Source organism: Sarcophilus harrisii, chromosome 6, assembly GCF_902635505.1.
Source record: "Sarcophilus harrisii chromosome 6, mSarHar1.11, whole genome shotgun sequence".
NCBI classification, from domain to species: Eukaryota; Metazoa; Chordata; class Mammalia; order Dasyuromorphia; family Dasyuridae; genus Sarcophilus; species Sarcophilus harrisii.
Genome location: NC_045431.1, coordinates 220,303,258 through 220,328,866, shown reverse-complemented (window position 1 = coordinate 220,328,866; position 25,609 = coordinate 220,303,258). Strand labels below are relative to the sequence as shown.

At 40.0% G+C, this 25,609-nt stretch overlaps 1 protein-coding gene across 1 annotated transcript; it reads right to left on the bottom strand.

Moving 5' to 3' along the window:
- Nucleotides 1-196: 196 nt before the first annotated feature.
- On the bottom strand, nucleotides 197-24,586 carry CAT (catalase). Its single transcript, XM_031943793.1, has 13 exons — nucleotides 24,434-24,586; nucleotides 15,120-15,291; nucleotides 14,371-14,481; nucleotides 13,104-13,234; nucleotides 12,131-12,235; nucleotides 11,589-11,714; nucleotides 10,341-10,532; nucleotides 9,823-9,975; nucleotides 6,330-6,468; nucleotides 3,773-3,903; nucleotides 3,429-3,536; nucleotides 1,982-2,065; nucleotides 197-1,284 (listed from the first exon to the last, which is right to left on the bottom strand). Exons 1-13 carry the CDS (start codon nucleotides 24,497-24,499, stop codon nucleotides 1,219-1,221), a joined length of 1,584 nt encoding a protein of 527 aa, XP_031799653.1. The 5' UTR covers nucleotides 24,500-24,586; the 3' UTR covers nucleotides 197-1,218.
- Between the last annotated feature and the right edge of the window lie 1,023 nt (nucleotides 24,587-25,609).

The following is a 25,609-nucleotide window of genomic DNA, read 5'->3' as shown; positions in this document are numbered from 1 at the left end:
TCAGTCAAGGATGGAGCTCTTCAGTAGAATGTAAGATCCTTAAAGGCAGGGCTTGGATTGTTCCCAAAACCTATCATGCTGCCTAGTACACAGTAAGCACTTAATAAATGCTTAGTGAATTGTATTAAAATTCAGTTGCAGTTGACAAGTTTTAATATCCACCTAATCACACCCAGAAGAAAGAAACTAAACACAATTTGTTTTCTTAATTGGAGATTATTTTATTGTAAAATGCAAATATGATTACAAATCAATCTGTTTAAAAAAATCAGTACTTCATATTGATACTGCAAACATAATTCCAAGATTAAAAAAAAAAAACCTGGAAGATGACAAGCAGAAACAATGAACCAAACACAAATGATGGAGGCAAAATAATTTCCTGAAAAAGAATACTCCAAAAAATGTATTCTGGATAAGAAAACTGATTTCTTCTTTAAAAAATGATTCATCTAGAAGAAAACTTCTTCAACAGTGGATCGCAACCCCTTATGGGGTCGCATAACTGAATGTGGGGGTTGTGAAAAATGTGGCAACAGTAAAAAAGTTTCGGAATATATCTTACAGTATCAAATAATCCATCCATATTTAATTCTTTATGTTAAACAAGTAATCATTAGTATGCAAACTTGCTTTCTTCTTTAATAAATGGTAAAATTATACATATGGCAAAGAATTGTTTTAAAATAAATTTCTTTATGATTTATTATCAGTGTTTGATTTGCATACCTATTTTATATACCCAGGGTTACAGAAAAATTTCCCAGGCAAAAAGGGATCATGAATGGAAAGTTTAAGAAGCACAGATTTAGAAAATGATTCTTTCTTCTTATCTAAGAGGCAATGAGGTGAGATGAAAACATCAATTTTGTGAGATAATTTTTATCAGACAAATTGATAATTCCACTAAATTTTCTCCTGGCACATCACATGAAATCGACAAGTCAATACCAAATACACTTTCTTAAAGGCACCGTATCAACCTTCACTTTCAACATAAACACGAGAAATTACTTTCCCCAAGTACTAACCCTGGGTCCCAAATGGGCAATAAGTATTATTTGTTGCAAAATGTGAATATTTTTAAAAAGTAGGCCTTTTTATGGGCATATTTAGCATATAGACGCGCTGTATTGTGCAGCAACTGACCCCGAGTATTAACCTCTTGGAGCTTCTTCTGTAAAATTCTTTAGTTGAAAAGAGATCTTCCCAATGATCTCAGAGATTCGATTTTTCCTTGGCAGCCAAATGAGATCCAGACTGGGTATAGGTGCGAATCACATTCTATTTAAAAGAGAAGGGCAAATTAACTTATCAGCAATCCCTAAGGGCAGCAGCTGTATTTCCCTCTTATGACATTACTATGCTAAGACATTCTCCTCCAGGGTGTGTGACCCTGGACAAACTCTGTAACTTCTGGGGGGTCTCAGTTTCCTTAGCCGTAGAAGTGAGTAGGTTAGCTAAGGGATGTAAGGATTTTTCAAAACCTAAATCAATGATCACGGGGGCCAAGTGTGGCTGAGTCAGTGACATTCAGCCCGGTCCTGTGACCAATGGCAACCTAACTTAATCTCTGTCAGAACCTGTTTTACCAAGTAAGGGAAAGGGCAGGAAAGTCAGCAACTGAACTAAGTGATCACACCAGTTGGTCTCCAGCAGGGAAAGGGGGATTTATCAGAGTCAGCGCTCTGAATGATTAACCAAATGACTCCATTAAAAAATTGGAAACCCCATTTGGGGATCTGGTGAACCTAGACTTTGGCCAGATCTTGTCACAAAGAAAGGGAATAGTAAAAATTAGCCAAAATTCAGAAATCATTTTGAACTGGAATTCAATTATAATTAATTTGTAAGCTGTCTTCTTCTCAATGATTTTGCCGTGAGACAAGACAGGGGCAATTATTGCTCAAATTTAGGGCAATGCTGTTAAAGCTAGAGCTCCACTCTCCTACTACAACCACCAGCCTGTGCAAGGGCTTACCTTCTGTTGTTCAGCGTTGTATTTATCCAGGAGCGCCTGGATCCGGGACCCATAGTCTATATGAACATCAGTGAAGTTTTTTACCTGGAACCAAAGTAAATTAATCCAAAGCTGCACGAACCACTCCACAACACAAGCTCTAGTCCAGGGGTAAGGAACAGGTACAAGGGCTGCCTCCAGATCATGCTTAAGCCCATGATTCCATGAATAAGGGGGATGCTGGAGGGAGCTCGGACTTCTCCAGAGTCCTAAAAGAAGGCATTCCCAGCGAGAGCCCTAGTCCAGCCCCAAGAGCCAGGGAGGGGAGCAACTGAGAGAAGTTTCTTTACTGCAGAGGCCCAGTAAAAGATAGATTAAAAAAAAATACAGTTGTCTCTTCCACACCACAACTTTCCCCATCATAGTTTCAATAATTTATGGGTTGGCACCTGAAATTAAATAGGAATTTGGGGGAAGTTTTGTGGAAGACAAAGGCCAACCGATGACAGAGAGCCTATGACCAAACCCAATTTTACAATAAATACACCCCATAAAAGAAAAAGAGAAACATTTAGACTTCTCTGGTGGGAAGAGACGGCCAAAAAATTTTACATGGATTTTCCAGGTCATGGGAGTGCCCGTTTTGTAGAAGGAATAACTAATTGCTTTTGGTCAGACCCTATAGCTAAGCAGTCAGTTGTAGGCACAGCCATCTTAGATTAAGGCGTATCCTGGGCCTGTGAAGGTGGTTTAGGAATAGAGGCAGAACTGGGCATGGCCAGCCTTCTCTATATCCTGAGGATTGGAAAAAGCCATGGAGAGAAAGGGTATGGGAGGGAGTCTGCACATGTCATAATGAAATGACCAGGACCAGAAGTGAGGAGGTATTTTATTAAAGGTTATTTTTTTTAAATGCTTTGAGAAAACAGTTTCAAACTGAGCTAACTTCCTCCGGAGGCAACACAGTTCTATCCAGCTCAGTAAATTTCTACCGAACTGCTTACAAAGGGTCAGACACCAACATTATTTGGAAATCCAAGGTTTAGAAACCATGTCCCTGCTGGTTACAACTACTGAAATCTGTGGTCAAATCTGTATTTTTATCAGGTTTAAAGGCACTGTATCAATCTTCACTTTCAACATAAACATGAAAAATTACTGTCACTCAGAATCTTGCACAATATGGGGCTGTAGCCATGATAAATCAGTGAGAGAATTCCTCCAATTTTAAGAACTTCAAGAAATCGTGGCTGAGTATTTTAAGCATGGGCCTGAGGATCAAGGGGGCTGCCCACACCCTGGAAACCCTGGAGAGAAAGAGAAAGAGGTTCCAAGTGGCCTCCTGATCATTAGATCAAAGAGTAGGGAGGCTGCCTTTGCTCCAGAATATCTTTTCCCAGCCCTTCCAGGCCCTCAAAAACGTGGTCCCACCCCCAGCAAGCTTGGCCAGGATACAAAGATCACTCACAGCTTTCTTCTGGATGAAGAGCTGGGCGTTCTTCAGGTGCCCCGCGATGTTCTCACACAGGCGCTGGCGCTGCTCCTCATTTAGCACTCGGACAAAGAACTCTCTCACCTGGCAGAGCCACAGAAAGCCAAAGGGTCAGCTCATCCCAGGGAAAGACTAATGGAGCAGCCCGGAGGAAGGAGCCTCGGCTTTCTCCCTCTGTAGGCTTGTGCGACTGGCTGACTTTTCCCAAGCAGAATGGGCTCCAGAGCCACCCAACAAGCTATTCTGGGAGGGAAGCGCCAGACCATGGCGGTCATTTCCTAAGGAACACCCAGAACTAGAAAGCAGCCTCTGGCCATTACCTGGGTGACATTATCCTCATCGGAACTGTTGTAGCGCTGCACATCCCCTGAGGTGTTATAGCGGTGCTCCAGAGCCAGGGGATAATTGTGAGGAGCCCCAAAGCTATTCGGGTAGTAATTGGGAGCCCCACCTTGGAAGAACAGAAGATACGGTCAAAGTGTAAAACCTGCACTTGTGCGTTACTCTACCCCCAGAATTGGAGCCTTCTCACTAATGTCATCTTTAATAACACACACACTGAAGCACCACCAAAGACCAGAGGAAAATATACCAACAGGCAACCTGGACCCACACCTGTCCAAGGTCAAAGAACAGGAGAGGTCCAATTAAGCATCTTAAAAATGTTTACCAATATATAGAAGAACTGCACATATTGGATGAAGAGGGTAAGGGAGAAAAAAATTGGAACACAATGTTTTGCAAGGGTAAATATTGAAAACTGTCTATGCATAGATAGATCGATCGATCAATAGATAGATTTCCCCCTAGGAAAATATCTTATATTAGCAGGGGTATGTGGCTTGGTAAAAAGAAAATCATATAAGGACAAACATAGCTAGAGTACAAGCTCAACTAGAATTTCTGGAAGAGATGAAGCATGAACTTAAAAAAAGAAAACAATAAAAAATATTTTTATCAATGAGAGTAATTAGAGAAAAAATGGGGAAAAAATGAGAGCTACAGATCAAAGAATTAGAAATAATAGTTTGGCAGGCACAGGAAGACCAAACCTTACCGAAGCAACAAATTCCCTGAAATATCAGAACGAACCACGTAGAAGCCAATGACTCCACAAGGCAACAAGAAACATCTCACAGCTAAAATGATTGACCTGGAAAACAACCTGCTTACATTCTAATCTGGAGAGATGACATATGTTACCTCAGAATCCAATCATCAGGAGACACAGAAGGAATCTAATTAGACAGAGAGGGCCTGGGAATGGATTCTGGTAATCTTCACAGAATAGAAAAAGAGGGGAAGAGAAAGGGAAGGAAAGATGCAGGAAAGTCTCTTGTATAACTAGAAAGCACAAGTAGAAAGGGGTGCTTGATACTCTCATGTAAAGTAATCAAAGGAGGATGCATCCTCAAGGGAGGGGTTCCCATCATTTGAAAAATAGTTGAACAAATTACGGTCTATGAATGTGAGTGAATACCACACAGTGCTGTAAGAAATGATGTAGAGGATGGTTTCAAAGAAACCCGAGAAGATTTGTGTGAAGTGATGCAGAATAAAGTGAGCAGAAGCAGGAAAACAGCATATGAAATAGTGACAAAGCTGCAAAGTCAAACAACTCTGGAAGACTCAGGAAGGCCGAATGACACTGCAGAGGTCTCATGATGACCATGATGACGCCTGCTACCCCCCCTTCCTGATAGAGACACAAGGGACTCAGACTGCAGATGAAACATATTTTGGGAACGCATGGCTAATGGGAGAACTTGTTTGGCTCAATCGTAAATGTTTTCCTTTCTTTCTCAATGGGGGAAAGAAAAGGTGGGAAGAAGAAAAGGTGGATTTTCATCGATTGAAAGAAATAAATCTTTCAAAAAAGAAAGAAAAATGTTCACAGAAATGGATGGGCAAAACAAAAGTGAAAGGGACACAAAGGAAGGCATTGATAATTGCTATGAATAATTGAAGTTGAGGTGTTCAGGGTATAGAGAGAAATGTGGTGATCATGATCATGATCATGCTACAAATTAGGGCTAATAAGAGATAATGCAGGAGAAATGATATAAAGGACACCATCAAAGAAATCTATACACCATAAAGCAAGGCAATACATATCCCTGGGGGAAAAAATAGAAAAAAAGAAAACTATCAGTTCCCCTGTGTCTCCATTGGTATTCTTATATTGTAAAAAGAATGTGAGAGGAAGGTCCTAGCATACTGTGCAGACCCCCGTGACAAACTTAGGAGGAAACATCAATAGATTCTCAGATCTACAAGAACATAAAGAAATATATTATTCAAATGTAAAAGTTCTATTGCATACTTAATTGATTTTGCTGATATTAAAAGTTAAGATCAAAATAAATCTTGCAAAGTCATATATGGTCTATCACAGACATGTCTTTTGTATACTGAGAGGACTAGAAAAGGGAGAAAGTAAAGTTCCATTTCTCATAAAGACACCCAAGAAGTCAAGAGGGCAGATTAAAGTAATTAGTTATATCTAGCTATGTATGAAATATCAAAACAATCTGTTATAAAGTGGAAAATTCAAAGAACTGATAGTAAATCAAAGATTTTTTCCCACTGAATCTACTTCCTTTTCTGGCAGCCAAAAGGTAAGGAAAGTGGCACCATGGGAAGAACATCAGATTTCCAGTCCTAGGAGGCACAGGGCTCTCATCTGAGGTCTGCTCCTTATTATCCAACATGCTCTTGTATCAACCACATCTGAGCCTCATATGCCTCATCTAGAAAATAAGAGGTTTGAACTCAATGGCCTCCTGAAGGTGACTGCAGACTGAAATCCTGAGATTGCAAATTTAGAAGTAAACTTCTCCTCGCCTAGGATACCGAAGAGTTTGGGGGGGGGGGTACCTTGGTTGTCAGACATGCACATGGGTCCGTCTCTTTGGTAGCTGGCCACTCGAGTTCGGTAAGGACAGTTCACAGGTATATGAAGGTAGTTGGGTCCTAGGCGGTGGCGGTGAGTATCAGGATATGCAAAAAGACGGCCCTAAAATAATGAATTTGGATTTGTAATTCAAGTTGTAAAAGTTTATTTATTATACTTAATCAACAGATAGGAAGATAATTCCATGAAGCACAATATACAAAATATTGAAAAGTCCTGCATGTACCCCCACTGAGGATTAGATCTATTCTTTATTTTAAGCATTATCCTTACTGAAAAGTAGTTTAATCTCCATGATGTATCCCAAGTTAAGCTAATATTAATTTTAAAATCTATTCTACACAGATTTTTTTCAGTTTACAAATGACCAACAAAGTCAAATCATTTACTTAACTTTTTTTTCCCCCATGAAAGTTTTCCATCACAAAAGTGTTCTATATTTACAATTAGCTGCAGTGCTGTTGGTTAAAATAACGAAGCTGATGTATACAAACTTAATCATAAAATATTAGATGGTGGTCAAAATATTTTGTTTACTATGGCAGGAAAATGTAGACAGGCCATGGAAAGAGCAAGGTTCTGAAGAAACAGAAGACAAGATCCTGCCAAGTTGCCACTCCATTGGTTACAGCCCAAGTGCCTTTCTTTTTACAATGCAGTAAGATGTTATACAACCAACTCCATAGGATGGTTGTGAGAAAAAGGGCTTTGCAAACCTTCAATACTATTGTTAGTATTATTTGTTTGAGAAAATTATCCAGAAAAGACAAATAAAAGAGACCTTCTCCTTCAGAAGACGCATGATGATATGGCATCAACTATCTCACAGTATTATTTTTCAGTTTTGTGAAGAAATGAAGAACTGAAACTTTAAAAAGGAACTTGCTGGTCTAATATCATGCACTTAATAACTTAAATTATTAAAATCTAGCTGTGCTAAATTCTAATTCAGTGCTGTACCATGCATGAATGGGCTTTAAGGGAGGAAAGCTGCACAAAGTTGTCAGTCTCTCTCTTCCAGAGTCACCAAAGTTCAATGACAAGACAAAAGTTGACGACTGGCAATGGCCCAGAATGCAGCGGATGACTTTGCCATCTTCAGTGTCTGCCCAAGCTCTGAGCACTCCAAACAGCCAGCTACAGTCGCCTTCACGGCCATTGGAACAAATTGTTCTCATTCATTAATTCCACCAGCCTATACTTGGTCTGAAACCAGCTCCCAAATCAGTGTAAACGAGCGAGGGTCTATTTTTTTTCCCACTGTTCCTGCCAATAGCACAGTCCAGGCTCTGTCTTGGGCTTGAAGCTTCACTAACTCCTTAGCTCCAGAGCCAGTCTCCTAGAGGCAGGACAAACACTCTGTAAACAAAAGCAAGACCACGGCCTCCTTCATATCGTCCTACATCACCACAGTCCTAGTGTTTCTGGGGCCACTTCACATAGGAAGGAAGTTTCTAATACAATAGGAAAAGGTCCAAATATCTAACAACAGGAAAACAATTAAGCAAACTGTAGTATACTGCATTCTAAAGTCATTAAAAACAAGTAAAAGTCTATGAAATAATTTGAAGTTTGCCAAACAGAATATACAACAGAATATTCACCACAACAACACAAAATCCCAACAAAAATCTTATCAAAGATTGGGGAAATTTTTGACATATTATAAACAGTGTTTAATATTTAGATTTATTGAGGCAGCTAAGTAGTGCAGTGGATAGAGCATCAGGAGGACCTGAGTTCAAATCTGGTCTCAGACACTTAACATGTCCTAGCTGTGTGACCCTGGGCAAGTCACTTAACCCCAATTGCCTCAGCAAAAAGAAGCAAAAAAAATATATATATATATATATATTTATTTTTACATCTTTTCAATTTTAATAATAATAACAGTGTCTTAAGATATATTTTTACAGAGACAGCTAAATGGTACAGTGAATAAAGCACCAGACCTGAAGTCAGGAGGATCTGGGTTCAAATCTGACCTCAGACACTAAATGCATCCTGTGTGACCCTGTGCAACTTAACCAAGTGCCTAGCAAAAAAAAAAAAAAAAGTGTGTGTGTGTGTGTGTGTGTGTATATATACACATACATATATATAATTATCATTATTACATAAAAATCAGGATGTAATGAATAAGATAGATTTATAAAAACTTCTGATTAAACCTTGGTTCATGGATGTAGTTCAAGAAAACAAATAGCTCAGTAATTTGTTAATTAAACCAGTTCTTTTGCCATCGAATTCTTACCTAAGAAAATAGTTACTCACATTACAAGAGTATAATATGGCTTGAATTATGCCAAATACACCCAATATTAAGGATTACAGTTATTAATTATATTTATGATTTTATATATATATAAAATTATAATTATTAAGGACAACAATTAAGGCAATCTTAAACATCAGCAACAGCAACTCAATTATTAATTTCATCAATATTTTCTGTTTACAAGTGGAAAAATTTAAAGGCCACATTAACAAAACAATAAATTAATAGAAGAGTTTTGACCAAGGCATGCTCTTCCCTACTAATTAATTGTAGGCAATAAACTGCCCAGTCCTCCTTCAATGATGAGACTGCCTAATCAATCAATCAGCATTTATTGTTAAGGCTACAGGCCAGGCATTCTGTAAAATGCAAACAATTTCTGAGACACATTTGAAAAAGCAAATACCAGAATCTTAAAACCCAATGGCCTCTTGCTCTAACACTATTCATCACTAAGTGGATTCAAGGAGATGGGTTAGTTGAGGCAACAGAAGGGCCTAGTAAATGTGTCTGGTCTCCACCTCTCGGTTCCAGCTTCCTTGTTGTCCCCCATGTCTGGAATGTTCTTCTTCCTCCACTCTGGACTTCTTACCCGCCAGCTTCCTTTAAGTCCCAATTAAAATCCCACTTTCTACAGGAAGCCTTCCCCTACCCACCTCTTTCCAGAGCTTCCCTCTCTTAATTCTTCTACATAAGGGCTTCCTCTCTATATATTTGTTTGCATGCCATCTCCCTCATTAGACTGCAAGTTCCTATATACATAAACATTTATAATTACATTAATATATATATGTAAAACTTTATATATATTTTATGTAAATTGTAATTATAATGAAAAAATTTTGCAAAAACTTTAATACTGAGATAGTATATAAATTGATTTTTGCGAAAAAAAGAAATAAAAATGTTGTTGCAGGAAGTAGTTTAAATAGAATATCGGCTTTGGGCGTTGATGGTGGGGTGTAATGCCTTCTTCCTGACTGTCTTGTGGCTCTCTGTATCCCATGCATGTAGCACAGTGCCTGGCAATGTAGCAGTAACGACTGGTTACTGACTGATTGACTAATGCTCTCATCCCAAAGCATTCCCACCTTGAAACCTCTCCAGCTTCAAACCTAAGGTGAGACTTGACGGTCGGTCTAGGATGCTCTGAACAACACAGAACTCATCCGACTCACCTGCAGCATTTTATCAGGACTCGGTTCGATGCCTGGCGGCATGCTGCTGGGGTCAAAAGCGAGCTGCTCCACCTCTGCGAAGTAGTTCTCAGGGTTCCTGTTTAAGACCAGTTTACCCACTGGGATAAGGGGGTAGTCATTGTGAGACCAAACCTGGAAATGAGGGAGCATCAAGTACGAGAGATAAGCTAAAAAGTGCAAAAAAACAGTTTTTTAAATCCTGGCACCCTAATGACAATGACAAATGATAAAAGCCAAGAGATCATTCTTGGGGCCGCCATCTACACAAAATTTATCTTTCACACTTTTCACAAAATTTATCCCTTCACAAACAGATGCGATTCCAAGCAGTTCAGCAACAATAATTACACACTGAAAGAACATTCAGCTGAAATTTCTAAGTCGATAATATCTTGTTTGCTGCTAGTATATGATTTCCCTTTCATTCTCCATACTCAATGCAGGGGAAAACAAGAGTAAGGAAATGTTAGGCCATCTAAGTCTTTAATTTGCTTTACCTTAGTGAGGTCAAATGGATTAAATGGAAATGCTTCTGCTTGTTCAAAAGTCATGACCTGGATGTAAAATGTCCAGCTTGGGTAATTGCCTGTAGAAATGGCATTGAAGAGATCCCTCAGGCCATAATCAGGATCTTCCTGAGCAAGTCTTCCAGCCTCTTCAACAGAAAGATTTTTGATTCCTTGGTCGGTCTGAAAGAGAAAAACAACCGAAGCATTTAGACCGAGTTTAACTGGTAAAGTTATCTAAAGTTAATGAACCACAAAGGAAAGGACAATGAGGTCATAAATAAGGGCCCCTCACTAATTTCCATGATAATTAAATCACCCATGGAGAACATGTTTGAGTATCATCATTTCCAAATTTCAAACTCATTATTAGGCCCTTAAACGCCATTTTCAGAACAGCCAAAGAATCACGTTTGTCTATATCGAAAATTCGTTCTATAAAAGCAATTCTAGCAGATACTTAATAAATATTTGTTAAAGAAATGAATGTATATACCTTTTAGACTGTAAACATTTTAAGGACAGGATTAGTCTTTTGACTCTTTGTTTCCCCCATGATTGGTATAGTGCCTGACACAGAGTAGAATTTAATACATATTTAATGACAGATATATAATTATCCCTCTAATATTATAATAGAAAATACAAGCAATATTAAAAACAAAAGAAATCAATAAAAATTTGTTTTAAACAAAAGTACATTGCCTCCACTTTATGATATTCGAATTAGCTCAGACTGTAATTAAGTAGACTTTTTCTTTTAAAGAAAATTCTCTGAAGTTCTCAATGACTAGTACTTATCATCATGAACAGCAGTATTTTATGACAAAAAGGTCCATTTAAAATATTCCATATAACCAGAGGCAATATTAGGCAATAAAGTGACCACTTAGACTAGATAACAAGAGACCTGAGATCCAGGCCAAGGTCTGCAACTAACCAGTTTCTTCACTTAGGGATAAGCACTTCCTCTTTCTGCGTTTCAGTTTCCCCATCTGCAAAATGAGGGAGCTGAACTAGATCATTTAAAAGGTTGTTGTTATGTTTAAAATCCTATGGTTTAGTGTCTTCCAAAAAACAAATAATTCATTTTCAATGAGGAGGGGAAAAAAAGGAGAATTTTGCTTCTGCCCTTTGAATCATTTACTTTTACCTTTGTACAAGAGGAACTCAATAAATATTTATTGAATGAAAGCTCTAAAAAATCCTGATGACTATATTTGAAAAACTAAGAATCACCTTATAATGGAATTTGCAGTAAACTGCGTTTCCATCAGCATTAACCAGTTTGAAGGTGTGAGATCCATATCCATTCATATGACGATGGCCATCTGGAATCCCTCGGTCACTAAATAGGAAAGTAACCTGAGAGGCAATAAGTAACAAAATTTACTTTAAGGCCAAAATGGCCATACAGATTCTTAACCACATCCTAGCAAACAATATGGTGCACAGACCGCCCATTACGTGCTTATTTCCTGAATCACAATCACGCCATCTTTCCTTTACATACCCCAAATCCAATGAAACCCTTCATGATATATGAAATGATCAATCTGTTGCTTCTGTCAAGCTAATTCTAATTAGGTTACATTAGCAGTTTAAAGTTTCTTTAAAGAAAAAAATCAGAATATTCTCCCTCCCTAGGAAATTAGAGGAAGCTCCTCAAGAGAAAACATAAAAGCCATCCCCATATGATTTCCTAAATCCCATAAAATAAAGAATTAGTAAATTCTCCCTCAGAGGGAAGTCACAATGCAATTAAAGACAGCTATTCCTACCTGATGCAAAGATTCGGGGCGAAGACTCCAGAAGTCCCAAACCATGTCGGCATCTTTAAGGTGGGTCTGAGGGTTCCTCTTCTGACTATGTATGAAGGATGGAAACTAAATGGGGACAAAAGGTTGGGGGGAATCCAAAATCAAGACTATAGAAATGATGGCTTCTTTTCCATACTTGCTTTGGAGCTAAGTCATAGACTGTACTGCAAGTTTAATGAGAAATATTGATTCCAGTCAGTCAATAAGCATTTATTAAGTGCCTACTATGTGCCAGGAACTAAACAAAAGGCAGAAGACACAAAAAGGGGCAGAGAATCCCCACCTTCAATCTAAAATAGTATCATGTAAATGAATGGAAGGATAGGAACTGAGCAGTGGACTCCACTGGAGTTGAGAACACCAAGATGAGCCAATGTAGGTTAGCACCTTCTTAAAGAGTTAGCTTGATCACTCATGGGTTAAGTGAGTTGACCACAGACACCTAATCAAGTTGGAAGCTGGACTTGAACCCAGGGCTTCCTGATTTTAAAGCCAGCTATCCAGCCTTTATATCAAGATGCTTTTCAAATAAGTCAAAATCTTGAATTGACTACGATGGAATGTTCTATTAACTATATTGAGCTCAGCTATTGACAAAACTGTCTCCAGACTCCTGATCTGCAAAATTATAGTAGGAGAATCTCTTTAAATTCTACACAAAGTCTGAGACGTCTCCAGCATCCCAGTATAAGCCCTTCACTGTGGGGCTTCCCCCTCCTCTCAGGGTCCCTGGGGCCCTGCCGGGGCAGACTGCCATGATTATTATGACAATTAATATCAAATCTCAAGACTAAGAAAGATATTTGTTCTTTTTTTCTTGAAATGCAAGATTTCATTTACAGTGGATCTTCCAAAAGCCAACCAGGCAATATCTGAACAAAGGCCTTTTCTCTTTGGTCTTCTCCACTGTGGGGTGTATAATAGATTCCCCTACCAGAAGTGGGTCCCGGATGAAGAAGATGGGGGTGTTATTTCCTGTGAGATCCCAGTTGCCTTCTTCGGTGTAGAATTTCACAGCGAAACCTCGAGGGTCACGGACAGTGTCTGCAGACCCGGATTCTCCAGCTGGAAGATACACCAGTAACCGAGGTCAGAAAAGAGCGTCCTCTGGGAAGACCAACACAACCCTGTGCTTCATTCTCGTGGGGTAGCAATGAAATGCTTAGAGTTCTAGAGGATCACTTCTCTACCTTATGATTCACTCTAATTAATTCACTCTAGGAAATAGGCAAATAAGAAAATGAAAATTAATAAGCATGTGTTATTCTCTTATTAGAACATGGACTCCCTAAGAGAAGGCACTGCCTGTTTTGTCTTGAATCCCCAGTCACTAGGACAACACTATGTACAAAATAACCACTAAAGAAATGCTCTTTCATTTATTCATTCAAGTAAAATAGTAATAAATAATAACAAATAAAATAAAATGAATAAAAGTCCAAATGATCTTAGTGATAAACTTTAAAACCTTCTTGAGCTAATACTAAAGTGTCTTTCAGTTCCACAATGAATCAAAATTTCCAGATAAAAAGCTTAAAAGAGGAACTGAAAATTAAGGAAAGTTATGAAGAATCAGTAAACAGCCAAATTATGAATTTAAAAGTAAGCAGAGTTAAAATAAATTTCCAATTTGTAATTAAATTTGTTCTTTAGTAATAAAAGAAGAACTTCAAAACATATTAAACCATATAAGAAACAATATGGAGAGGGGAATAAAATCTCAACTCTGGAGTGTTGAAGTAAAAATTAGTGCTTGTAATGAAAATCTCAACTAATTCTAGAGATTTTCAGTAATAGGTAAGGAAGTCACTGCCCCCAACTATTACTATTCAAGATTCCAGCAGGTAAGATGTAAGTAGTTTCCTAACAAGTATCAGGAAGTTTCTGTTATTTTTGAAATTTTGCTCTATTTTTCAAAGTTCCTTCCCCAATCCCCCAAAAAGGCTTGTTTCTGCATGAGATTATATTTGTTGTCATCGTTCAGTCATTTCAGTTGTGACCCCATTTGGGGTTTTCTTGGCAGATGGCTTCGCCACTTCCTTTCCCAGCTCATTTTACAGATGAGGAAACTGAGACAAACAGCATAAGGAGACTTGCCCAGGGTCACACGGCTAGTGAATATCTGAGGCTGGAGGCAATACTAATTACAAAGCAGACAGTGCAAAGCAGGAATGATCAGGTAACTAAAACTGATGACTTACCAACTGTAGAGAATCTCACAGCAATTGGAGTCCTCTTCCCAATGTGCTCAAACACCTTTGCCTTGCAATATTTGGTAATATCATGAGTGACTTCAAAATATCCGAATGCTCCTATGAGACAAGCACACAAAACACCACAAGTAAAAAATGAGTCCTTTTGTTGTGCCTGCCTATGAGAAGTGGGAGGTAGCCTTGCCCTCCAAGAGTTTACAACCTATAAATGTAAAGGAAACGGTATATATGTGTTTAAATGCTAAACCATGGGCACTGGGCTGGAATTCAGGGATTGAGTTAATAGGATCTCAAATGTGTTAGAAGAAGCTTTATGAAGGTACTAGATGTTGAGCTGAGGCTGACAGGAAGAGTAGCATTTGTTAAAAGAGAGACAGAATTCAAGGCTGGGAGAAAAACCAGAAAAAGCACCTTAGGGGCAGGAATGATATTAGCCATTCAATGAAGATGACATAATGTTGAATTTAAAATCATGATGAAAAATCTTGCAAAACTGCTCAGAGATGAGTGGGGATGGGTTACATGATGAGATTCAGGTCTCTTCCAACAGAGGGAGTAAATTAGCAAGTTTTCCAACAGAAACTCCACAGGGAAGAGAGATTCAAGTCCCTATGCTAGAATTGGACAAATTATTTCATTATTAAGACAAAGGTATAAAATAAGAGCTTGAGAATGCCTACTCTCAACCCAGCCAGCATAAAATAATTACTGTACAACAGCTAAAATGCAGCTCTCACCTGCTCCTTTAGCATGGACAACTCTCTCAGGAATTCTCTCCCGGTCAAAGTGAGCCATTTCATCGGTGAAAACCACATCTTGAACAAGAAGGGGTCCCCGAGGTCCCGCACTCAAAATATTAAGTTTGTCTCCTACAGGATTACCAGATCCCGTGGTAATGTGTGAAGGATTCTAAAAAGAAAGAGGGGCATAGAAAAATCATCCACACTTAAAAGGACATTTAATTAGTTAATACCAATATGTCCCCAATTTACATGATCACAATGGGTATCTTCCCCACAATTCTTTACCTTTCCACTTGACCCATGAAATGTATCATCCCTACCATCCTGCTCAGCTGTGATTTTTCAGAACACTTGCTAAAATTTGCATTTGTATTTCAGCCATGTTCGGTAAACATCCCTGCTTGGCCATGCTGCTTGTTCCAAAGCAAAAAAAGGCTTCTGAGACTCAGCTCATGTCTCTCCTGAGATCACGGAGTCTGACTCAAAGCCATAGCACCCTCCCTCCCAAACTGCCTTATGCTTAATTGCTTGGCATCTCATCTTGCTATTATTTATTTGAAATATATTTGTCTATGTCCTTTGTGTCTACCGTCCCTAAACCGGAAGCTTTCTGTGGGTAAAAATACATACAATATATACATAAATATATAATACATGTAACAATACAAATGCATCATATCTGTATCTCCAGTCTGATACATAGTAGCTATTTAGTAATTTGTTGACTGATAATATCAGCTATGAATAAATGCCCTAGCAACTTATTGTTAAAAACTGACATTGCTATGGGGCTTTAAGGCTTACACGGCATTTTATATAGACATTACCATCTCGTCTGACACAAGTTTTATAAGTATTTACTATATGAATTTTACAATCAAAGAAATCAGAGGATCAACACTTCAGTACCAGAGCCATAAGGCTGAGGGTGAAATTGAAGGAAAGGAAAGAGACCGAGCATTTATTCCCTGCCTGCTGTGTGCCAGGCACTGGGCTAAAGTAAGCCTTTTATAAACAGTATCTCATTTGATTCTCATAATTATCCTGGGAGGTAGGGGCTCTTATTGCTTCCTGCCAGAGCTAGCTCTCCGCCACACAGAACCCAGAATCACCTCCTTGTCGCAAGTTTAGATCAGAGCTTCCTAAACTTTTTCCACTTGCAACTCCTTTTCCCCTGAGAAATTTTTACATAACTTTGGGTATATAAAATAGGTATACAAATCAAATATTTACTGATGATAAATGATAATTTCATGACCCCCACTTTTGGGCGACATGACAGCTGGTGTTTTTGCCCCATAGAATAAAAAGGTACTGCTTAATTTGTGATAATGCAGTTCTGTCTACTTTGCTGGCGTTAGAAGCCTTTTCTTCTTCCTTCTGGAGACCTCATATTGGGTCACAAACCACAGTGTAAGACAACAGACTTTAGATGACAATTTGGGGGGAATGTGCTTGTTGGGGATAATGCAAATTTCAAAACAATCACTTTACATGAGACTCGTCATACAGGTGAGTTATGATTGTGGTTAGTATTAGAGCAAGACAAACAAGAGCCTGAGTAATTTATCAACTTTCTTCATGTTAAATATAATTCCTCTAATAATCCCATCCTCAAAAAGACATGAGGAACATTTTACTCTAATTGAAAACAAGTTTTTTGGGGACTGTGACAACCTATTTTCCAAAGCTAGAAAGAACCTCTCTGATGGTTTACTTTCAGTGGATTTTTAATCCTTTAAGCATGAAAAAAAGTTAAAATAAAAAACCAGGAACAGCTAGGTGGTGCAGTGGATAGAGCACCGGCCATAAAGTTAGGAAGACCCAAGTTCAAATTTGATCACAGACAGATTTAACACTTATTAGCTATGTGATCCTGGGCAAGTCACTTAACCCCAACTGCCTTAGTAAATAAATAAATGAAGGAATGAACAAATAAAAAATAAACCAGTCAGAGGGAAAGAAGAGATCTTGAGCAAGATAGATCCCTGTCTAAAAATTTAATTTGTCAAAATGTGATCCACTAAACAAAGAGCCAAAAGGAATGAAGATGTCAGCCCTGAACATGCAATGTAATTCTGAAACTACAAATAAGTACAACAAGGAATTCATTTTTTAAAATTAAATATAAAAATGAATCTTTCAGCCATGGATTCTTGATGCAAAGGCTGAACCATTGTGATACAAAAGCATCAGTACAGGAATTCCAAGAGATCTTCAAATCAAGACAATGGTTTCCTCTAGTTGCCTTAATATGATGATGTGGCTAAAAGAATAAAATGTGACCAGAAAGCAGATAATTAAAAAGGAATGAAACTCCTGATGTCTTCAAAATGAGATTCAGGTTAAGGGAAAAAGGTGAAATTAAAGGCAATAATCAATATTGGCTCCAGGGGGGCTGATGATGCAACAAACTACCTCCCTCTTCCCTGGAAAGAGGTGAAAGCTTTACAGGTACGAAATGGTGTCTGTGTTGTCAGACAGAATTTTAATCCTGTCCAATTCTCTGTGACCCCATTTGCTCGCTGCCAAAAGACACTGGAGTGGGGAGCCATTTCCTTCTCCAGCTTATTTTACATATGGGGAAACTGAGGTAAATAGGATTGAGAGATTTACCCAGGGTCACACAGCCAGTGATTGTTTGAGGCCAGATTTAAACTCAAGAAAATGAATCTTCCTGACGTTAGCGCGGTGCTTTATCCATTATACCAACCAGATGCCTGGGAATTGCTTTGAACTGTTTGCTGTTGTTGATGAAGTTTTTTGTTTGTTTGTTTTTGGTGAGAGAAGATACTGGGAAATCTATGCTATAAAATCCAAAAGACACCAATAAAATTTAAAATAAATCTAGAGGGGGGAATAAAAGAAATTAATAGTACTAAACTCAAATCTGATTCTAGTCAAGGCTGCAAATTCTTGTAAAAATGGTCCCAGATTATTGCCTAACTTAGGACACTTTAGGTCACAGAGACCCATAGTTCTGTATTTTTCAAAGTGGGAAAGTGAAGCTCATTAGGAAGCTCTGATCCAATGGCAGTGCTGCGAATGGACCTTTACTGTCTAAACCTGAATCAAGCAGCGAGAGTCCTCTTAGAGGCACAGGGAGTAAAAAAATTAGGAGGAAGTCTGAAACAGTCCACACTGTACAGCAATTACAGCTTCAGACCATTCACTTCAGGTCATTCAGAAAGATAAAGCAAACTCACGGTGCAATGTAACCTGGCTAAAGGGACTGACGCATAACGTGCTCCAAGGTGAGAATTACCTCCTCTTTGTAAGGGAATACATCATTTTCTCTTTAGATTACCATGATTAATCAAGGTACAAGAGAACCAGAAATTTTAAAAAGACATTAAACCTTTCTCTCTGCCTTTAGAGAAGATAGCCACAAGTATTTAAGGCAGCTGACTTTGTTCTGTTAAAAAAAAAAATGCTAGTAAGTGTCTGAGGCCAGTTTTTAACTCATGTCTTCCTTATTTCAGTCATGACGTTCTATCTACTACCTTTGCCTAGCTACACTTTATTTATGATGAGGAATAAATATTTGTGATTTATTTTTGATGAGGTCCCTTTGAAATCATTTTTAAAACAACTGATTTAAAAGCCTTTCCGTATATTTCCATATCATCAGGATTTTACTGGTGTCCATATTTCTTTTTACCAACACAGATGACAATTCTTCCATGAATTAGTCATTATCACCACCAATATAATTACATCTCACGTTTGAATTGTTCTTTACATTTTGCAAAGTACTTTATACACATCACCTCAGGTAAGTAGTGCTGGGAGAGTTTCTAGAGCCCCCATCATTCCCCTGTAGCAAGACCAGGGAGGAGCCTTTGCACTGAGCTGAGCTGGTCAACTGTAACCAGAGTCCATCCCTGGGCACTATTTGAAGACTTTCCAACTTGGTCGGCCTTTCCTGAGCTTCCAGTGCCACAAACACAGCCTTTAAGAAACTGCAAACTATTAACAGTCATATAAAAATGTTTTAAATCATGAATAATAAGAAAATATAAAATAAGGTAACTCCAAGTTTTCACCTCACACCTAGAAAACTGGCAAAAATGAAAGATGGGAACAAATGATTGGGTGGGGAGAGGAGTAGGGGTGGGAAAACAGGGATCCAAATGTACTGTTGAGGGAGCAAACCAGCCTAAAGGCAATTTGGATTTATGTGAAGAAAGTGACTAAAACAGCCATCCTTTCTAACCAAGCTCATTTACAAGTCTTTCATAATCATTCAGTAAATCTGTTTCTTGCCAGTCTAAGTTTATTTTGACAAACAGGTCACCAGCACCTTTCATATGTATGAATTAGCAGTTGAAAGGCACAGTGAAATAAGGAGATGAATCTGTTTTTTTGCCTTCAAATAAAGGAAGAGAAGGAAAAAGACAAGGCTTCCCAAGTCAGCAAAATAGACAGAACTGCATTATCACAAATTAAGCAGTATCTTTATTCTATGGGGCAAAACATCAGTTGTCCTGTCACCTGAAATAAGAGAAACAGAGAAAATAGCAAATTTTTCATTGTAATTTTTTTTTTTTTTAATGTTAACCACCAAAGCTTGGAGAATGCCCTACTACTTGGTTCCACATGGCAGAGTAGCGAGCCCTTTTCACTCCACCTCTTACACTGGCTGTTTTTGCCATACACTGGAAGCTACAGCCAAACTCTCATTTTGTTTTTATCTAAAATAATTGGAAAATAATAAATGGCAGACACCATTCAACAAGTATTATACAATGTCAAGTGTACACTTGATACTGAAAGGCAGAGGTGTCAAACACACCCAGGGCTTTCAAGAATGCTCCCAAACCAGATTAAAATGTAATTGGGAATAGATAAGTAATCAAAGAATTGCAACCAGTTCTCTAAAGAATAGCACAGTACTAGAAAGCACCTTGAGAAAATGCTCTAAATCACTAATAAGAGAAATGCAATCAAAATTCCCCTAAGATTTCATCTCAACACCCTGTAAATTGGCTAAGATAAGCCAAAAACCCCAAGATAATAAGTCAATGAATGGAGGGCTTGTGCAATGACAAGCATACTAATGCATTATTATTGGTGGAGCTGGGAAATGGTTCGGCCATTTTGAAGAGCAATTTGGAATTATGTAAATGAAGTTACTAAAAAGGCTATATTCTTTAACCCAGATACTCCACTACTGGATTTATACCTCAAAGAAGCCATTAATACGAAGATTAATCTCTATATACTCCTATATACTCAAAAATATTTGTGTGATGCTAAGAGTCAGAACAAAGTAAATGCCCCATTAACTGGGGAACGGCTAAACAAACTGGGGTACACGAATGTGATGGAATACTGCTGTACTGTAAGCAATGATGTGTGTAATGAACACAGAGAAGCACAAAAAGATCTTGATGAACTGATGCAGAGTGAATTTGGCAGAACCAAAGACAACAGACAAGGTAAATGGAAGAAACCATACACTAAGAAGGAAAAGTAAATGTAACAAAATTGTAAAAATCAGTAGAACTTGAATGACAAGATATGAGAAGACACCACCAAATTACCCTGTCATGGAGGTGGGTGGTACACAGGTATTGTACCTCACATGTTTTCAGACTTTTTCAATATATTGATCAATTGTTTGTTTGTTTTTCCTTCTCTAAAAAAACAGTATTTGTTATATATCCTGGCTCTTGTGAAAGGGCAAGAAGAATGTTATATGGGATAATTACAGTGATGTGAGAAATAGAAAGCATCAATAAAAACTAATTTTTAAGCAATTGTGATTAAATAGTCTGCCCAGAGTCACACAGAAGTATCTGTGGCCATATATGAACTCAGGTCCTCCTGACTCTAGACCTGGTACCCTCTATCCACTGCTATTCACTGAACCAACTTGCTATCCCTTAACCTATAAAACCTACTATCCCCTAATATATAAAAATGTAATTGGGAAATATTTAACAGAACAAATAAAAATCCAACAGGACATAGTGTTAATATGAAGCTTTCTATTTTAATATGTACATCTCTGCAGGGATCCTTATGTATGGTTCTGTGGCCCCATTTTATTTGCATTTGATACTACTGTTGTAGAGAAAAGAATAGCTACAGAATATCTGATGATGTAGATCGTATATTTCTTTATTATTAGTTTAATAGCAGGTTACTGCATTTGATAGAGTGCCCAATTCCCCTAACACCAGAATCTGTTCATGAGTTAGACGCTCAATAAACTACCTTCTACTTGGGCTCACACCCTGGTTCTAAGTGTAGATAGCCTTGCCAAGGCAGGTGTATCTCCATACCTGTCAGAAGCACACCTTATTTATCAGGTGAATTCAGAGACCAGGTAAACAAGAGCCATGAAGTATGGAGCAATGGAGTAAGAGCTGGTGAGGAATCATGAGAACCAGGTCCTGAGAACCTTGGACAAGTTACAGCTTGGCCAATCCTGGCCTCTGCTTCTCCTTCTATAAAATAGGAGACCTGAAGATTTCTAAGGGCACAGCATCACAGGACTGAGTGGCAGAAGAGATCACCCAATCTAGAGGCTCTGACTTTTGTCCACTGTGGTTGTACTTTTCTGTTTAAACACAATTTTAGCAGATTCACGTGGTCAAATCCTCTCACATTATCTTTTTTGATGCTTATTGACAACATAAGGTTCATTGAAACAAAAACAAAATACCTTAGAATGTTTCAGGATTTCTTACAGCAATCTGAGAAATGCTGATGTATAATAGAACAGCCATATGAAAAAAAGGCTCCAAAATCACTAATCACCAAAAAAAACCAATTCAGACAACTCTAAGTTTTCCATTTACATCTACTTAGCAAACTGTCAAAGAGGATAAAAGATGGAGTTAGTAAATATTGTTGGAGCTTGGGCAAACAGGCACACTTCTACACTGCCTACAGAATAGGTCTAACTGTTCTGGAAAAGTTTAGAATTATTGAAAAAAAATCACTAAGATGTCCATAATCTCTTATCATCAATCTCATGATTAGACATATGCCCCAATGAGGTCAAACAAAAAAAAAAAAGCTCTATGAACAAAATATTCATAACACTTTTTAACAGGAAAGAAAACTGATGTCCTTTGATAGTGAAGTGGCTGACCAGATTCTGGCATTTGAGTGAATAATTTTTCACTGTACAAAATAACAAATATGAAGGTTTAGAGAATCATGGGAAGACAAGGATGAGCTGAGACTAAGGGAACCAAGCAGAGTCAGAACACTCCATACAACAGCTACAATCATGCAAACACAAAAAGGAAGCTAAACTTGAAATAGCGTTTCACTGACCAATCAGGGCCCCCAAGAGCACCAGGGGGAGGCACTTTTATTTTTCTCCTTTCCAGGTCCAGGTTGAGTCAAGTGCTTTTTGTCTAATTGATTTTCTGTGTAATTAGACTGAGTTGGAGTTGGAGGAGGAGGAGAAGGAGCCAGAAGTAATGGTGATATCAAAAGAAGTTATCAACTAAATGTATTGATCTACATTAAACTTGAAACCCATCTGAAAATGGGTTTAAGAAGAAAGTTCCAGCATCTCCCAGTTTCCCTTGGTAATGCTGCCTCCAATAAAGGGAATCTGGGAAGTCTCCTTTAGGATCCCAGCCATGGCCCAGTCCTACCTTCTCATTTTGAAGGTCTGACATGTCAAACGAGCCCACCTAGGCTTTCCCCTCAGTTTCTCCAACCCTTAATTTTACTTCCACTAAGTTTTGTGGCTTCTCCATGTCCTTCCTCTCAAGTGCCATCACTAGAAGTCTAACCAGATCAGCTCCAAGGTAGAAGCAGCTGAGAAGAGTTTACACCAAGAAGAGAATGATGGATCAGCCTTTTCATCAGTCAATCAACAAGCATTAACTAAGTGCCTCCTGTGTTGCCAGGCACTGTGCTGAGCCTTTTCATATGGAGGGGAGGGGAAGAGTAAACTAGATAAAGAATCTGAAATAGCCCCAATAAAGGAGGGTCCAGAGTACATTTCTCCCAGTACATACAGAATCTCAAAGTCAGAAGGAACCCAGAGACTAATCAACTTAACTCCTTCCTGACCTCCACCGGATTACAAATAGGGGATACAGCCTCTGGATCCACAGGGCCCGAGTTCAAAACCCGACAATACAGTGTGATCTTCAATAAATCACTTGAGGTCTCAACTATAAGGGTGGATCTCTCACCTCTTTAGATCGGTCTAGCTTAATGCATAATGCTTAGAGTCCCTTAACCTCTCAGTGCTCCGGGCAAATCTCTCGGATGCCAGGTTGCTTAGAAGGTGCAGAGCAGTAAAGGGACTCTATTCCAAATGGCCTCTGCACCTTCCTCTCGCGGAGGGCTTCACATGACTCTACTTCCTGCAGTTTCACTTACTTGCCTGGCTTCCCCCAAGGCCTATTTCAAAGCTGCGACCTCTGTACCACTTGGCAACCTCGCAACGACATACTTGGGGCTAGGTCAACGCAGCCGCCTCGTGGGTTAGAAACATATGGGTGTTTTTGCCAAGGTTCCCAGGTCCTTTCCCATGTGACGCCCCATAATCCTCTCCGTGGACAAGAGACTTTGAAATTCGGACATCCCCCCGCCCCAGTCCCTCGGTGACTGGGCTTTTTTTGGAAGCCCGGGGATCCCGAAATAGACATTTCTCCAACCCCGAGTTCCAAGCAGTGGAACTTCGCTTTGGAACCCACGGATCCCGACACTGATCCCCTCGGCCCCTCCGTGAGTGAGCACGGCATCTTCCTCTGAACCCCCGGGGATACTGAAATGGACACTGCCCCCACCTCGCTGTTAGCGGGCATTAGATCTTTAAAATCCTAGATCCTGAAACGGACACCCTCCCACCCCCCGTTAGCGGCATTGGTACTTTCCTTCAGACCCTAGGGTTCTGGAAATGATTCCCATCCCCGCCCCCCTCCGCTAATGGCCATTGGAACTTTCCTTCGGGATCCTTCTCCCCACACCCCCCTCTGGGAGCGGGCATTAGAACCTTCCTTTGGAAGAGGGTCCCCAGACTAACGTTCCACCCCTGGTCTGAGGCCACTGGAACCTTCCTTTAGAAGGCTACTGGCTCGTAAGTCCCGCCCCCAACCCATGGCCACTGGACTAGTGCTAAGAAAGGCCGAGATCATGGATTCCCCCTCCCCCCCCCAGCAGCTGCATTGGATTCTTCCAACAAGCGGAGGCTCCCCCCGCCCCCAACGGTCCAAGGACGGCTCCCGGGGCCGCCAGCGCCCGGGGCCGTTAAGTCTCCCGCAGCCTCTCTCCTGCATCCTCGGGCCCTCTCGGAGGGCCGGCCCGAGCCCGCGGGGGGGAGGCACCTGCGAGCTCCGCTGCTCCTTCCAGCGCTTCATCTGGTCGCTGGCTTTGTCGCGGTTCTCCCCCATGGTGAAGGTGCCCGGGCGCGGAGGCGAACGCGGTACGAAGTGGCTGGCGGCGCTCAGCGCTGGCCTGCAGATGACTGACAGAGGGCCCCGCCGGGCGCGGAAAAAGGCGTCAAGCTCCGCCAATCAGCGCCCGCCCTCGCGCCGAGCGGCCCCGCGATTGGCGGGCGGCCTCTGGCTCTAGCTTAGTTTAGGTGGGATCTTGGGGGGGGGGGGTGGGCGGGGACGGGAATGAGCTGGGGAGAAGGCCCGGAGGGAGTCCGAAGGAGGCGGAGAAGAGGGTGGGAAACGGACAGAGTCCGGGCCACCGGCATTTAGTAAGTGCCTACTGTGTGCAGCCATTTAGCCCTTCCAGTCGTGTCCGAGTCTTTGTGACCCTGGATGAAGTTTATTTGGCAAACCTAGATGTTTGCCCTTTCCTTCAACGGGGAATTAAGGCGGGGTCACCCAGCTGATAAATTTGAACTCGGGTCCCCCTGACTTAAACCCAGCACTCTATCCACAGAGCCACCTAACTACCTCTACTGCTTGCGAAACCCTACCCTGAGGGACTGGGGGCGCCCTAAAGGGGGCTGCGGGAAAAGAATCAGATTTAGGGGTGGGGGAGACCATCTAGGCTGTCCTCATTTTGCAGATTGGGAAACTGAGGCTCGGAGGAGAATGGACTCGCCCAAAAGTCACCCACGTGTGAAATGTTTTAGTCTGCGCGTAAAACTGAAATTCTGGCCTGGTGGCAATTGACTAAGTGTGGTTTTAATTAACTCATAAGAACACTCAAGAAAAATGATACTATGTATCATCTTGCTTGCGGTCTTAAGGAGGGGAGAGTGGAGCGGGGAGAAAAAAGTGCAGCACAAAATCTTACAAAAATGAATGAATATTGAAAACTATCTTGGGGCAGCAGCTGGGTGGTGGAGTGGAGAGGGCAGGAGCGCTGAAGTCCGGAGGACCTGAGTTCGAATTTGACCTCAGACACTTAACCCTTCCTGGCTGTGTGACCCTGAGCAAATCACTTAGCTCCAATTGCCTCAGAAAAAAAAAAAGAAAACTATCTTTACATGTATTTGGAAAAAATAAAATGCTTTTGAGAAAAAAATTGTTAGCTAAGAAAAG